A 14,549-nucleotide genomic window follows, 5' to 3' on the forward strand; every position below is an offset into this window, starting at 1 on the left:
CAAGTTTTACAGCGGTCGATGGGAGAAAAAGGGTTTACAAGAAATAAAATGAAACCAACCAAAATGAAACAAAATACAATGAAACAAAATACGGTAGTGGCCAAATGCTCGCTAGCACTCACCACGAGGTTCAATCGCCACGTGCACAACCGATCCACGTAATCCGTAATTACAACTATGCCTCAAACAACAGATCGCGACGACACGCATCACACCCAGACTGTTCCACGTTTTTCTCGCGGATCCCCGCATGCGCACACAGAGTCAGCGCACCTTATCACGTGAATAGGAGAGAAATCTCTTAAAGGGCCATACACAAATTTTACAACACAACAGAAAAATTGCATTTTTACCCCCAGGCCACATATGTATAGCACAATATAACACAGCACAGGTCTTTTAAGAGAATAAACCAAAACGTGAATTCAAACATGTATTACGTTCTATAAGGTCAACTAAAATGAAACACAAATGCAGAAGCTATGCTCAGACACATTTTGATCTGAAATTGAGGTTACATGCAGTTAAATATTATAAATGTATCATTGAATGTGTTTTTGAGCTTGCTCAGGTTGAATTCTCAGATTTAAGTGGACACAGGCATACCTAGAATTGGGGTCAGGGTGAGAAGTATTTAGGAGAACTCTTTTCACATCCCTGATAACATAATTATTCAAATATGCATGACAGCTGTGAAGCCTGTCACACCCCACAACGGAAAACTTCTTGATGATGGGTTGGTCATTAACCCTTGGTGTTAAAGATCATTATGGCATTATTATACCGCACACAGACTTGAATCCTTCCAGTTCACACTGAGGATAAAGGTCACCCATATACAGCATTTACTGAATACTTAATTCAAGTGGATAAATTATACCACAGAATAAGTGGATTTAAACAACTAGCCTGGAAACCTCTGTAATGTTTTGATCTTGTATAAAGGCTCAAATGACTATTCATAATAATAACATCTGGGTTGGGCCAAAACTGGACAAACCCAATCGTTGGGTTAAACTAACCTCGAAAAACTTGACCAAGCAATGGGTTAAAATAACCTAGCACAGGTTATTTTACAACCCAACGGCTGTAAATTATCTGAGTACAGAAGAAGCAATAAACTGAAAAATAAACTGAACCATTTCATAGCCTATGCATGTTTAACCTGTGTAACCAGCTAGCTTTTATATGCATTTTTTTATTGTGGTACTTGCCTGCAATGAACAATTATCGGACAAGACCTTCCCCGGTAGCATTTGTTAACCTTTCTGTAATGAAAGAAAAAAGATGCTGTTAATTATGGAAGTTTAAAAGAAAATGTGAAATTGCTATGTGATCTTAGATATTATCATAAACTGCAGTGTTGCAATCAAAGTGTGCATAAACATATGGTATTACTTGATAACACATCAGTAAATAAAAAAAACTGGTCTCTGTTTTATACCTGTTTATGAAAATAATTGACAGACAAACAAGTCCAACAATTAAAACCATTGGAGAGGCCAATGCATTGTTTCAAGCCATTAAGGAAATGATGGATGATGTGGTTAGGTGTTATCATCCAAAACGCATTAACCTTGCACAACTGACCCTGCGCAAAACCCCGCCCCCCTTCGTTCCTGTTGCTATGTCCGACAAGCTTTCGGTATCAGCCATGCGCTCCCAGTGTAAATTTGTGCACTCTCTGGGGAAATAGTGAAAAATTTGTGAATAAAAGAAAGGTCTGTAATGTCCATTCGGGGGATACACTCAGGATTTGAGATACAATAATTATACCTATATTTGCGTCCACACCAGCAGCCAATACCATAATTCTAAACTTGCGGGATGCAGTAGGCTACTACTGTCATAAAAATGTATGTAAAGTTAAATGTGGTGTTTTAAGTGTTTATATTTAGTCCGAAACTTAGTAGGAAATGACAATCTTAAAGAGAGTCTAACTTCGGGCTGAGGTTTAGTCTGCCGTGATCCTTCTTTGTGGAAATGAAAGTAAACCTTGAAATACTAGTTCAGTACAGAAAAGAATAACAGTCCATCACTGTCTTAATCTTTATTTGTGTTAAAAACAACAAACATGGTACAGCTGTTGCTTTATGACCATTGCTGAAAACTTTCATTTAAAATGTCATTGCAAATGCATCTTATCACATCACAGGGACGAAAATAATATATTGCCAGCTTGCTCTTACATGTAATATGTAAGTAATATACGGCAGGCTTGTCGGACTGGTTTGTTTGTCGGACAAAATGTCTGTCAGTCACGAGGGCATATAATTTCGGCGATATGATTGGTCAAGTCACCTGTCAATCAAACTTCTTGCGAAGGGTCATTTATCTTGCCTGCTAAACCTTGCAAGATTTTAACACACACACTCACTGGTCTTGTTGCCATGGAAACCTACTGTGTTAACTCGTATTGTTCCTCTCATCCCAAAAATCTGCTTTGTGCATACCTCAAGGTTGATTTCTCAAGAGATACTAAAAGAGCATTTTAGGAGATTCAACCGCTTCAGATTGCACGTGTTCAGATTTGCTATTTTCTGGAGTTTTCTGTTAGTTCAAAGACATACGATATACTATCCAAATTCTGTCAAGAAAGGTTTTCCTACACAAGAGATGTGCAATAAATCAAATTGCTAGATGTGTTTTAGATGGGGCAGATCTGCATCTGCATGGATTCGGGGCATCAGTGTGTGTGAGTGGGGCAGAGAAAGAGGCACGGATCTGGTGAGTGTGCGATGAGGGTGGGGAGGCAAGGAAAAATCAAGGGCCTGGAAGAGGAGATACAGTTTCCAATGATCACTTTTGTGACTATGCAACTGGGCTCATATAACTAGCTGCAACATCACAAAAATGACACTGGCAACCGCTAATTAGATGGCCAACCAAAAAGAGGTGAGTGAGGAGCGTGTAACAGATTCAGTGTGAGTCATGACAGCTTCTATGAGACAAGATTGTCACAGGCCTTTAGGGAAAAATTCAGAATTGCAACAAAAACCAGAGCACCAGGGTTGGAAGCATCTCACAAAAGCCTCAATGTCTAATGTGTCACTGAAACTTTGGGAGAATGTTCCTTCAAATGTGCTGAAGGAAACTGTAACAGGTGTGCTGAAAAACATAACTAGGCTCTCCAGCGGGTGGATCAAGTGGTTTGTGATATATTATTAAACACACATTTCAAGAGGGAGCAGAAGTGGAATCAGGGATCATATATAAATGATGAGTGGACTGCTGATGGAGGATCAGATCCACCTCACCCACTTATGTATCAGTGCATGACATCCAACTTCAGCTGTCTAAATTTAAACTGCTTTGTACATGTGATCCAACACGATTCCAAGCTAAATGTCTAAAACATCAGCATTACATACATTTCATCTCACATTTCAAAATAACAAGTCTTTTTAAGGCATTCACCTGTACATTTAAAGATACATACATGTACAGTAAGATATTTCCCCTTCCAATGAGTAGGCGAAGAATTTGGTGAAGCGGAACAACTGATCTCCTGTTCTTCTTAAATATGTTAGATGGATTTGCCATAATGCATAAATGTTTCACATGGTTTCATTTGTAAGCATTCAATGCGAGCTGTACAAAGCTCTGAGTCAACAACAGAAAATCCTCGACAGGTTACACACACACATACACAAAACACAAAGCACAAAGCGGACTGTCAACTGTCTCTCAATTGTCAGAAAAATGTTTCATGCATTTTTGAGGTAAGAGCACACATGGGGGAAAATATCCCTTTTCCTTCATTCTGTGTTGAAGTAGGAATAAATAAATGGAATATATAAGCGAAACACGCTAAAATGTGTTTTCACAAGAACAACAAAATGGAAAGACTTAAAAGAAGTTGTAGGAGTACATCATCATGTGCTAGGAATTTCTTATACAGATACGCTCTAGAGGCCGATTGCATTGTCCAGATGCTTACAACTCATGAAAAATGAAAGGGATTTTGCTGCAATTGGCTTTGTTTCACATGTTATTGAAGTGTCAGGATTAGGGATTATTATGGAAAGACCGCCACTATAAACACGATATTATATGGACCTATTCAAAAGTATTTGAGATAAAGAGTTCTTTTTTATTTAACCCCATGAAAGGAGATTAAACCAACAAATGGTTAGCATCAAAAAGGTCAACAAACAAAAACTCATTCACAAGACGAGAACCACGTAGAGACTAACATTCTGGCAGTTTCATGATGGTGAAATTGAGCAAAATGACACATACCTGCGGAAGTCCAGCAAAGTTCTAGCGGACTCTGGAACATTCTGATCCATCCAAGACAAGAAGTGGAACTGAGTTACTGTGCGGGTCTCATTAGTCTGAACGTTCTTTAGGTAGAAGCTGCGCACCAGGAAATCATCGCACCAGATATGCTCGGAGACAAGGTTCACCTTCAAGAACAAAGGGAGAGTGTGATTTTACACACTTACAGTAACACAGAGCTTCATTTTCACCTTTTAAAGTCTAGCCATCAATCAATCGCAGTATCAGGACATATGTAAAATAACATATATCAAGATTCAGGTATTAATGTATATATTGGGGAATATATCATCAGCTGCTCTTTTAACTTTCAACTAATGTACAGTAGCACGTAAGCAACCAATTATACCGTAATACAAGTAAAGATGGTTCTTTTCATCTTTTATGTTTAACACAAGAAAGAAAAACACACTTAGATTATAAATGATTCTTTCAAAATACCTAAAGTAATTAATTATTCATGAATATGTAAATATATCATAGATGGCATACGACAAAAGTGATTACCTCGTATATATGGTAAAGATCAGAGCCTTCATCTGGCCAGTACTGATGACACTGTTTGATAACATTTTCAGCGAGAGGTGTCAGCATGACAATCACCACACAGCCACTCTCCCAAACCATCTGCACAATAAAGCCAACATATGCAAGAGAAACATTACAAGAGAGACAGGGAAGAATAAAAAGGCAGAATGAGACAAAAATAATAATATTCAAAACAAGTCATCACCCACTCTACAGTAAGCGAGTAAAGCTCTCTCTTCAAACATAATTGGTTTGAAAAACTCAGACCCACTCGTGACTGAGGTTTAGTTTAGCCTTCCCACCTCTCTCCTCCTTTATCTCTCTATCTCACCTTCCCCTGATATACTGAACTACCTCAGCCTTGCTCCATTTCCTCTAATCACACTTTTGCTGTGTCCCTCAATCACGGAACAGCCCACAGTGGCTATTAGGAAAATGAGGGAAAACACAGACTTTTATGGGAGCAATAAAATACAATGGTCCCGCTCATAAAATAATCAAACTCGTGTGCCACACGTCCCCACAGAGTCATTAACATAGAAATGTAGAGACATTATACTGTGGTAAAAGTAATTCAGAAAGCAATATTAAGTTATCATTATGAATATGTTATCATGTTTAATCTGATTTTTTTTGTTGATGAATTTGATGACATATTCCATGATCTGAAGAAGATGATTAAAAAATAGCTTTCATTGAATTTAAGTTTTAATAGATGTTTAATTTTGTAAGATGCTTCACCATAACATCATTAATGCCACTCCTATGCATAGAAATATTAAAAGACAGAAATATGTTTAGAAGTATTCAGTGTGCACATTTCCTGTGAAATCTAATACAAAGATCGCAAGGCTTCATTCTTCAATACAGAAAAGTCTAGGAATTGAAGGTCATTGGAGAAGCTCACTTTAATGTTTTAGACCAGGTGATCAAATATTTTGTTTAAGCTTTTCAGTACAATATGCAGAAAAGGTCAAACCAAACCGAACAAACAAGTTTGTTGAAACAAAACAAACAGCCTCCTCCCCAGTGAACGGCACTTTAGGGTGCAGAAGCACAGAAATATTGTATGAATTAAGTTTGAAAAACGACGAAGAACTTCCTTTCCTTCAAGAGCAACTGTTTTAAATGGTGTTAAAAAAATCGGACACACAAAGTTCAAATGTTTGATTCAGACATTCATGCTAAAACATCTGATTCATCTGATTTGAATGATCACTTTTACAGATTGCTTATCCAAAGAGTAAAATTCATATTTGTTATGTTATAGTAAAGCAAAATAGTCTAAAAGGCATACGTGCGCATTATTAGTTCAAAGAAACCAGCAAAACCTTGACTGGAAACATTTTGTTTCTGTCTTTTCTCAGGACTGAATCTTCAAAGCTTCTTGCTTATTTTATTTCAACGGCATATTATAAAAGTCCTAAAATTAATGACAAAACAAATTGTGAGATTCTTGTTGATTTCATGAAAAAGATTGCACTTATCATTTGATACTTTTTCATTTGGTGCTGAGAAATCACAAGACTAAAAGCTCAGATTTTTTATACAAATCATTTGTTCTTTAATAAAAAGGAACACTGAGACAATGACATGTTTATTGACATGGTTTAATGCACTCGCTTTCATTTAAATGGAGCTTTTAATTGTGCTTTTTGAATTCGGCACTGGGCTGACTGTCTATAATTCAACTGTATGAAATTAAATTAATTTAGACCTTAAATTTTTTGCCGGTTTATTGACAAAATGACAAATACAAACAACAAATAACATCAATTAGTGCACACCCACGTCTGCTATTAAACATAGTTTTATAATTACAGAGGGTCAAGTGACCGCAACACATTACCACAATCAATTTATTACAATGCAGATTCAATCCGAGGTTTCCTTTTAACACCATCCACTTATCCAACCTTCAATAAACCAATAAATACAAACATACTTAAACTTTTAGAGTTGTTGCTATATGCAGACTATTAACAAGGAAAACTGTTTCAAAATATTATGAATGTACTTTGGGGCTGTCAACGTTTACGCGTTAGCGTATATGCGATTGATTCATGTTTTCAGATTAACGCAATAAAAATATTAAACGGCATTGACGCAACATCCGTCTTCTCCATCACTGTCTAGTGTAACATTATATTATCACGCTCTTATTCATATAAAGGCCCTCAAACTATTTAGCCGCGATTTTAAATGGTTGTTCTGATGTCCTGATCTGTTCTGTGTTCACCTGTTACTTTGGACTTTTATGTTATTTCCTGTTGCGTGCCATGTTTGTTGTCCTTTGTAGTTTTTCTTGTTAATTAGTTTCCCCAGTTGTTTTTATTGTTTCCTTCGTTACCCCAGTGTATTTAAATCCTAGTGTTTCCTTTGTCAGATGTCGGTCTTTGTTTTTACGTTTTGTTATGTCATTGGATTAACTGGTTTTGGTTTGGTTTGGTATGGTCTTCTATTATTTCATTAAATGTCATACTGCATGTGGATCTGCTTCCTGCCTAGTTAGGCTACTCCGTGTTACAACTGGCATGTCCAGTAAAGATCGACAGCTTCTGGCTGTGGGACACGGAACACATGAGCTAAAGGGTGCATCAGAATTTGACGGGTAGGAACGGCACACTTATTATAATGGGTTTGATTAGTAGAAAAAATATTATTTAATAAAGACATCAGTTGCAAAGCCAACAATATTAGAACGTTGGCTTTCGTTCATAAAATGATGCCGTTAGAGAAATGTGTTGTTTCAATTAATTTGGAGATAAAATGTGAAATTATTAGAATGCAAAAATAGTAAAAAAGTATATTTAAAACATAAAACCTGTGTGTGATTACTTAGTTGATTTTTTTAATTGATTGACAGCACTAAAATAAACATGTTTAAGAAAATAAACAGTGTGTTTAATTTCCCTTTTCGTGTCCGATTAATCACTCTTAAAAATTGTAATCTACTGATAACCTTAGAATGTTCCTTGTATATTGTTCATTCTTATACTTGTGTTTCCCCCATGTTAAGTAGACATGAACCCTGAATATCTTACCTGCCAGAAGTCCGCCACAGTGGTGGGAAGAGGACCTTGAGCACAGATATAAGCTGGGTTTCGGGGATCGTGGTCCATCTAAAAGTGAAAAGATAGTCCATTAATATCCGTATTAACAACTCGACACTAAAAATGAAACACCACAGAGGAAAGACATACACAATTTTGTGTCTTTTGGGACTTTTCTTGAATAAAAAAGATATAGCTGATTGGAAAGCAGTGTCGAATTCAAGTTCCAAACACGTTTCAAATGCCAGTATCTAGACCCATGACAAAAATGTTGAACCGTAATATGTAAAGTTACTATGGTGCTCTCCTTTGAGACAAAGCATCTATGTGGCCGCACAGTTTGGGTTTTGTTGTTTATTTGCTTTCTGAACGTCCCTCCAATCTTTGAGGAAGGGGTAAACAAACACGCTGCCAAGAGAAACAGAACGTCCACGACATTCTGGACATGTTTCCAGTTAAAAGCTTGAGAGGAAAAAAACGCAAAAGGGAAAGGAAATCAAATAAAGAGAAAGCACAGAGGCATGTCACTAATGAGAGCAGAGTCTTCTCTCTCACGATCACCTCCCCTATCACGACCTCTCTCTGCCTGTCCTTCTCTTTCTCATTTCTATCTACTCCACATCCTTCCTGTGTTCCATTTCTATATCGTTCCATCAGCTTCAGTCGCCCCTTCTTTCTCTCTCTCTGGTCTCCTTCCACTCCGAGCATGTGCATTCTTTAATACCTCTGATTAAAGCTGCCTCGGGGAGTAAAGCAAGGCATCTTTCTAATCAAACACATTTATTGATGAGCGGCTCAGTGGCTGGAGGAGGGTGTCTGTGTAATTGTGTGTCAGTCTGAGTGAAAGCTGTCCCGACGGAAGAAAGCTAATGATGCGGAAAAATAACTTGAAATTGATATTGACTATGACATTTATGATGCGCTGGCCACAATTAAATAATGACAGACAAGATCTTTAGCAGCACTTCAGTCAATCAGCAGCAAAACTGTGAAAAGCAAACGTAGATTTTTAACATCTTTAATCAAATAGCTTTGCAAACTATCTATACCATACAGGCGGGCGGATCATAATGGAATATCCATTAACAGAAAACTGATTCATACAATGCTTTACTCTTTTTTTAAGCTTCGAAATAAGGATTATACATGCACAGTCCAAAATAAAGGTTATTTGTCAGGAACCTTTAACATCCACATGGGCAATGTAAATGTCAACCTTAAGATGAAAAAAATAGTTTATGTCACATCCATAACGCATTCATTTTCGCCCCTTTTAAAACAGAAATCTTGTGCATAGACTGATATTTTTCTGATGTCACTCTGGACTCTATCATCAGGGGTTTGGTAAAGTATAAACAGATAATTTAATATATTGGTAATACATTTATATATCAAGTTTTGACAAAAAATATCCCATTCATAACACTGGATATCACATCCATAACACAAGAAACAGTTATTTTAACTGAAAGGTTCTTTGAAGTGTCATTCTGTTTAATCGCTGCAAAAAAAAACTTTTTAGCATTTTCATTTTTTGTTAAAGTGTTTGCAAGCTATGACTAATAGTGAGTTCGCACTGCTATATTTGTGTGTGTATAGCATCTGGTCTTTCACCCTGACCATTAGTCCAGCACACAGCAACCAACAGCCCACTCTCTATCTGTCCATCAAAGAAACATCAACACCGACCCCTATTCATCAAGTCTAAAAAATCCCAAACAAGATAACCAAACGGTTTACTGACACATCCTGTCCACGCCGATGTTAGGGCAAGGATATTGTCTCGATCCATTACAGACGAACATCCATATGACCCGAAATGCAATGTTATAAGAGAGTCAGTTTGGAATGTGCCCATTTTGAGCTGTAACAAAAGCTTGTTTTTTGTGAGGAAGTATGGTATGCAGTCTTGTTAGGGTGTCAGACCTGCAGCTAATAATACGAAGGAAAGGTTGGAGAGGCGACGAGACTATAACACTTCAAGCATTTCTGCTGCTCTTTCGCGTGTGTTCCCGCGTGTCCTTGAAGCTTCAAGCTAAGAATATTTAAAAGGCACAGCACTGCTGATAAATTCAGGTTAAGGACATTTTTTGCATGTCCAAAATGCTGTAATTTGACGAATGGTTGTCGTGCCTTGTTATGCTGATCAGATGCTACAACGGTCTGTGTGATATGGCAGCGTGTATGTCTTTCTCTTAGAAAGTGTCCAAGGGGATGTATGTCTTTAAAGCACAAAAGCTAATCACAAAGCCTTTCAAAACTTTTGCTAGAGTAATTGCATGGTTCAGTACTTCTGCACTAATTTCTCTATAGCTTCACAAAAAGATCAAACACTGCATGATAGAGACAGATACAAACCCGATGGTTAAAGTGAATGACACGCACACCCATTAGCATGGCAGAAAATGGATATAATTGCTTTGCACAACCTTAATTGTTGGCAAGAGCAATTTAAGGGAAGAACAATTATATATACACAAGACGACTAATGCCGGGAGTCTATATGAAACTGCTTTTCCGCTCTCTATAAAGGGAGTTATTATAGTCTGTATAGTATAACTGTCATTTCTATTAAAATCGAATTACCTAAACTTTTGCATTTATCAGCAAACTCAGCACCCTGTGATGCCTTACAAGAGAAAAAATATCAGATCAACAAAGATTTTGTTTTAAAAATATGTTTGTGAGATATTTTATTTATTGTCAGTATACAAATTCATGATATGTGGATTATTTACTATATCCAAACAAAATTCTTAGGAGTTAACCAAATTTTTTTTTCATCATTTACTCACCCTCTGGTCTTTTTAACCTGTATGACTTTCCTTCTTCTGCAGAGTACAAAAGAAGATATTCTGAGGAATGTTGGTGACCAAAAAACGTTATTCCCCATTCACTTCTAGTGTATGGAGAAAAACCAATGCAAGTCAATGGGTACCAGTGGTTTTCTGATACCAACAATCTTTAAAATATGTTCTTTTGTGTTCTGCAGATAAAGGAAAGTGACAGAGGTTTGAAATGACAGTGAGTAAATGCTTTCAGAATTTTCCTTTCTAGATGAACTATCCCTTTAAGATCAAATCACTCTTAAAGTGTCATTTTTTGGAGGATCTATTGACACAAATGCAATATAATATACATAGCAATGTCTTCAGATGTGTATAAAAGGCCTACACAATGAAGCGTTATGTTTGTATTACCTTAGAATGAGCTATCTCTATCTACATACACCGCGGGTCCCCTTGCATATAATTTCCATGTTCTGTCAGCCGTCATGGTGTTTCGAACAGGAGGGAAAGGGGTGGAGTGCGGTTGTTCGCAATTCGTAAACTTGCCGCTAGACTTCACTGACTGGACCTTGAAATGCTCCAAGTTACTACTAAATACCTGTACATGGTTGCTAATCCATGAACCATGAATCTTCTGCCCAACATTATATTAATGGCGTTTTACCAACTCAACACTAGTAGAGGACATTACAGAACTACAAACAGTTACGGATACTGTGTGAGGAAGTTAAAGGAAAATATCACAAACTATTTACTTTGAGGACATTTTGCTTTCTTGCAGCTAATGAGAAAGAAGCTACAAACATTGACAGACATAATTATCACAGTTTTTGAAACGCACATTGCCAAATCCCTGCTGCGCTTTAATTACCGCGCCTCCATGCATTTGTCTTCGCACCAGCAGATCAGTGCACCCAACCCCGACTGGAGCGCCAAGCCCTCAGGGAGGGGGGCGGGGGGAGGGGGCGCTCACTTATGCCTTTTGTTTCTCTTTTTGATGTGTTGGAGTCCAAAAATAACAGCATGTTAAAATGACTCAGTTTGACTTTCTCGGTGTGATGTTGCTACACAGGTATTATACTGATTAACATTATGTGTACGTACTGATTAAGAGGCAACAATAAAATGACAGGTCTCGTATTGTCTCTGTGATGCCGATGACATCACACAGCTGTATCATCTGTCTTCCTACAAGAAATGCTCATCATTTGTGGATATGATTCTGTCTGTGGTGTGGACTTTCTTACATAATACATTTTCCACGAAGAAAAGTTCATTAAATTTGAAAGAAAACAAGAATTGCCTATTTGAACTTTTTTCTTAGGCTGTCATTATTTTATCCAGTGCGTGTGCTTCTGCATATATTACATGAAAGAGCATATTTAACAGACTTGAGAACAGTCAACCATATCTGTTGATCCGCAGGGAAAAAAGAAAAAAGTCTAATCTACAAGTAAATGAAGAGAATATAAAAGCGAAGTCTCATCTAATTCAAAATAAGACTTTGAAGTCTTCCGGTGTCATGAACAAACTGAGCATGTGTACTTACAATGGGACTGGCATTGATGTAATCAGATCTGGATTGGTTATTCTCTGCCTTCAGAACGACTCTGGAGTGATCATCTATAACATTCACAGACAGACACTAATGTAGCATTAAATTCTACAATACAAAACCTCTTATTATTCTTTCAGTACAGTCAAATACAAATATTAAAACCCATACACCATTCTAATCAGTCTGTGATTGAAAAGGAAAGCGTGGTTTACTTTGCATTAAAGCCAATTGTTTTTTAATTGATCAAAACAGAATGCATTAGCCTGTGAAAGGCTGTTCTGCGGGTTTTACACCATGCAGAAAAACAAATCTAAATTCACTGGCTGATACAGTAGAATTTGTGAAACACTCACACACAAGGACACCGTGTGGGCGGTTGCACTGGACGTTCTGTTCCTGCTGACCCACCGTACATGCTGCTGGCTCAGCCTGGTAACTACAGAGAGCCTCCCACTCCTTATCCAGACGATCCTTATTCTGCAGGTGATCCTCCATGTACGACTGCATGAGAAACAAAGAAAGAGTGGGAGCTTGAAAAGTTAGCCTGCAGGTTTCTAATAATGATATGGTGAATTAAACAATCATATAAAAGTATGTGATGTATTTACAATACAACAAGACTTAAGCAGAATAATATTTGTTCTGTTTATACAAGGAAACAAGCGTGTGTACTATTTTTATTTGCTTATGTGTTTCATGAGCTATCTGCTTTCCCTTGTAAACGTTTTTGTATTAAGTCTCCTTCCCTCCTTAAATCCGGCGAGTAAAAAAGCTCCGCAGCAAGTTTCCATTCGTCTGCTATAATCCAGCTTTACCTCCAAGGCCAACCTATCGCTTTCTGCGCTTTCTTTTTCCCCAACAATACAATCGCTCACCTATCCACCTTCTGACAGACAAGAGCTCAAACCCGCTCAGCACGGGAATCGCAGACAGTAATCCTAAACACGCACCACAAAAGAGAAGAGGGACAGAAAGAGAGAGAAAGAGAGGGAGAGAAGGGAGGGGGCTTGTCCTGACAATCACACATGCAATTAAGACTCCTGAAAGGGCCGGGCACGCCAGTGCCTCTTCAGACTGCTTCAATCACTCCTTTTCACTGCTTGCACAAATGCTGATAAGATTGTCTGCGCTTAAGCCGCCTTCCCAAGAAGCCCAAATTGAATTCAACTGAGACAAAGGGAGTGGAAAGAGAGAGAGCTCATAGGACTGTGTAGCTGGCCAGAGTATGAGAGTGTAAGTGTTGTTTGGCGGTTGGTGTCTTGTTTTTTGGCTGCTTGTTTCTGGCCATCCATTGTTAACCTAGAAGAGGGGGTTTACCTTGTGGCCATGTGTTTATGGCATTGTGCGTGTGATTTCTGAGTTTATTGTGTGAAAACAAATGACACACTCATAACCTAATGTCAAGAATCCACTTGGACCTTTACAGGGAAAGCAGTCATCATCTCATAGGGCATCCGTGTCTGACAAACGTTTCCTTTGCAAACATCTTTAAATGTATAATTGAGGAAATAAGTGACATCGATCAAACATGTGAATAGAATATTGCATCTGGACAACGGCAGTAGGCAGTAGGTCACCCAAAAATGCAAATTCTGTCATCATTTATTCACCCTCATGTTGTTCCGAATCTGTATGATTTCCTTTTTTTCTGCAGAACACAGAAGAAGATATTTTGATGAGCGTTGGCAAACAAACAAGATTGACCCCCATTGACTTCTGTTGTATAGACACAAAACCACCGACTACATTTACATGCACCCTCATACTGCGATTATAATAGGATTTTTGCAATACTGCGATTGCACTTTACATCATGTAAACACCATCACTGGATTTAAATAATGTGATTAAGCTCATAATCGCAGTAAGCATAATCAAAGTAACATATGTGGTGTATCCCTGTTTTAATCGCAATATGAAGGCATGTAAACACCTTAATCGCATTTATACTGCTCTGATCAAGGTGTCCGTGTGCTTCTGTCGCTCACCTGAAGCGCAAATTCATGGTGAACATGACAGTCTGAAGTTTTACCGTCAACACAACTTGCTGTCAGCAGTCTCTTCTCCTTACCTTCATTCAGAAATAGTGCGAATGCGTTGACAGAGTAGAACACCATTGCGGAGGTATTTTCCATCGGATTTCTATAATCATCACAGCGCCGAATAACCAGAAAATATGTCCACATAACAGTGTTTTGCATTTGACTCAAATATATTAAGATGATAGCCAGTAACACACACCTAATGTCTTCGAGATCATCAGTGTGCTGTGTATTATAGCAAATAATCAGACTAATCAAACTTCCAGGTAAACGGCAGCCAAGAGGTGTCATGTAAACA

The 14,549-nt window shown here is 37.8% G+C and overlaps 1 protein-coding gene across 3 annotated transcripts in view; it reads right to left on the reverse strand.

Annotated features, from left to right (window-relative positions):
* ptprn2 (protein tyrosine phosphatase receptor type N2) overlaps positions 1 to 14,549 on the reverse strand; it is a 146,234-nt gene that overhangs the window by 14,554 nt on the left and 117,131 nt on the right. For all 3 annotated transcript variants that reach the window (XM_056746981.1, XM_056746967.1, XM_056746975.1), the window contains 6 exons: positions 12,563 to 12,710; positions 12,201 to 12,274; positions 7,854 to 7,931; positions 4,789 to 4,908; positions 4,243 to 4,409; positions 1,215 to 1,268 (listed from right to left, as the gene is read on the reverse strand). In XM_056746981.1, coding sequence (XP_056602959.1) covers positions 1,215 to 1,268; positions 4,243 to 4,409; positions 4,789 to 4,908; positions 7,854 to 7,931; positions 12,201 to 12,274; positions 12,563 to 12,710 — 641 coding nt within the window. The remainder of the gene's footprint in view (positions 1 to 1,214; positions 1,269 to 4,242; positions 4,410 to 4,788; positions 4,909 to 7,853; positions 7,932 to 12,200; positions 12,275 to 12,562; positions 12,711 to 14,549) is intronic.

Source organism: Triplophysa dalaica, chromosome 1 (genome assembly GCF_015846415.1).
Source record: "Triplophysa dalaica isolate WHDGS20190420 chromosome 1, ASM1584641v1, whole genome shotgun sequence".
NCBI lineage: Eukaryota > Metazoa > Chordata > Actinopteri > Cypriniformes > Nemacheilidae > Triplophysa > Triplophysa dalaica.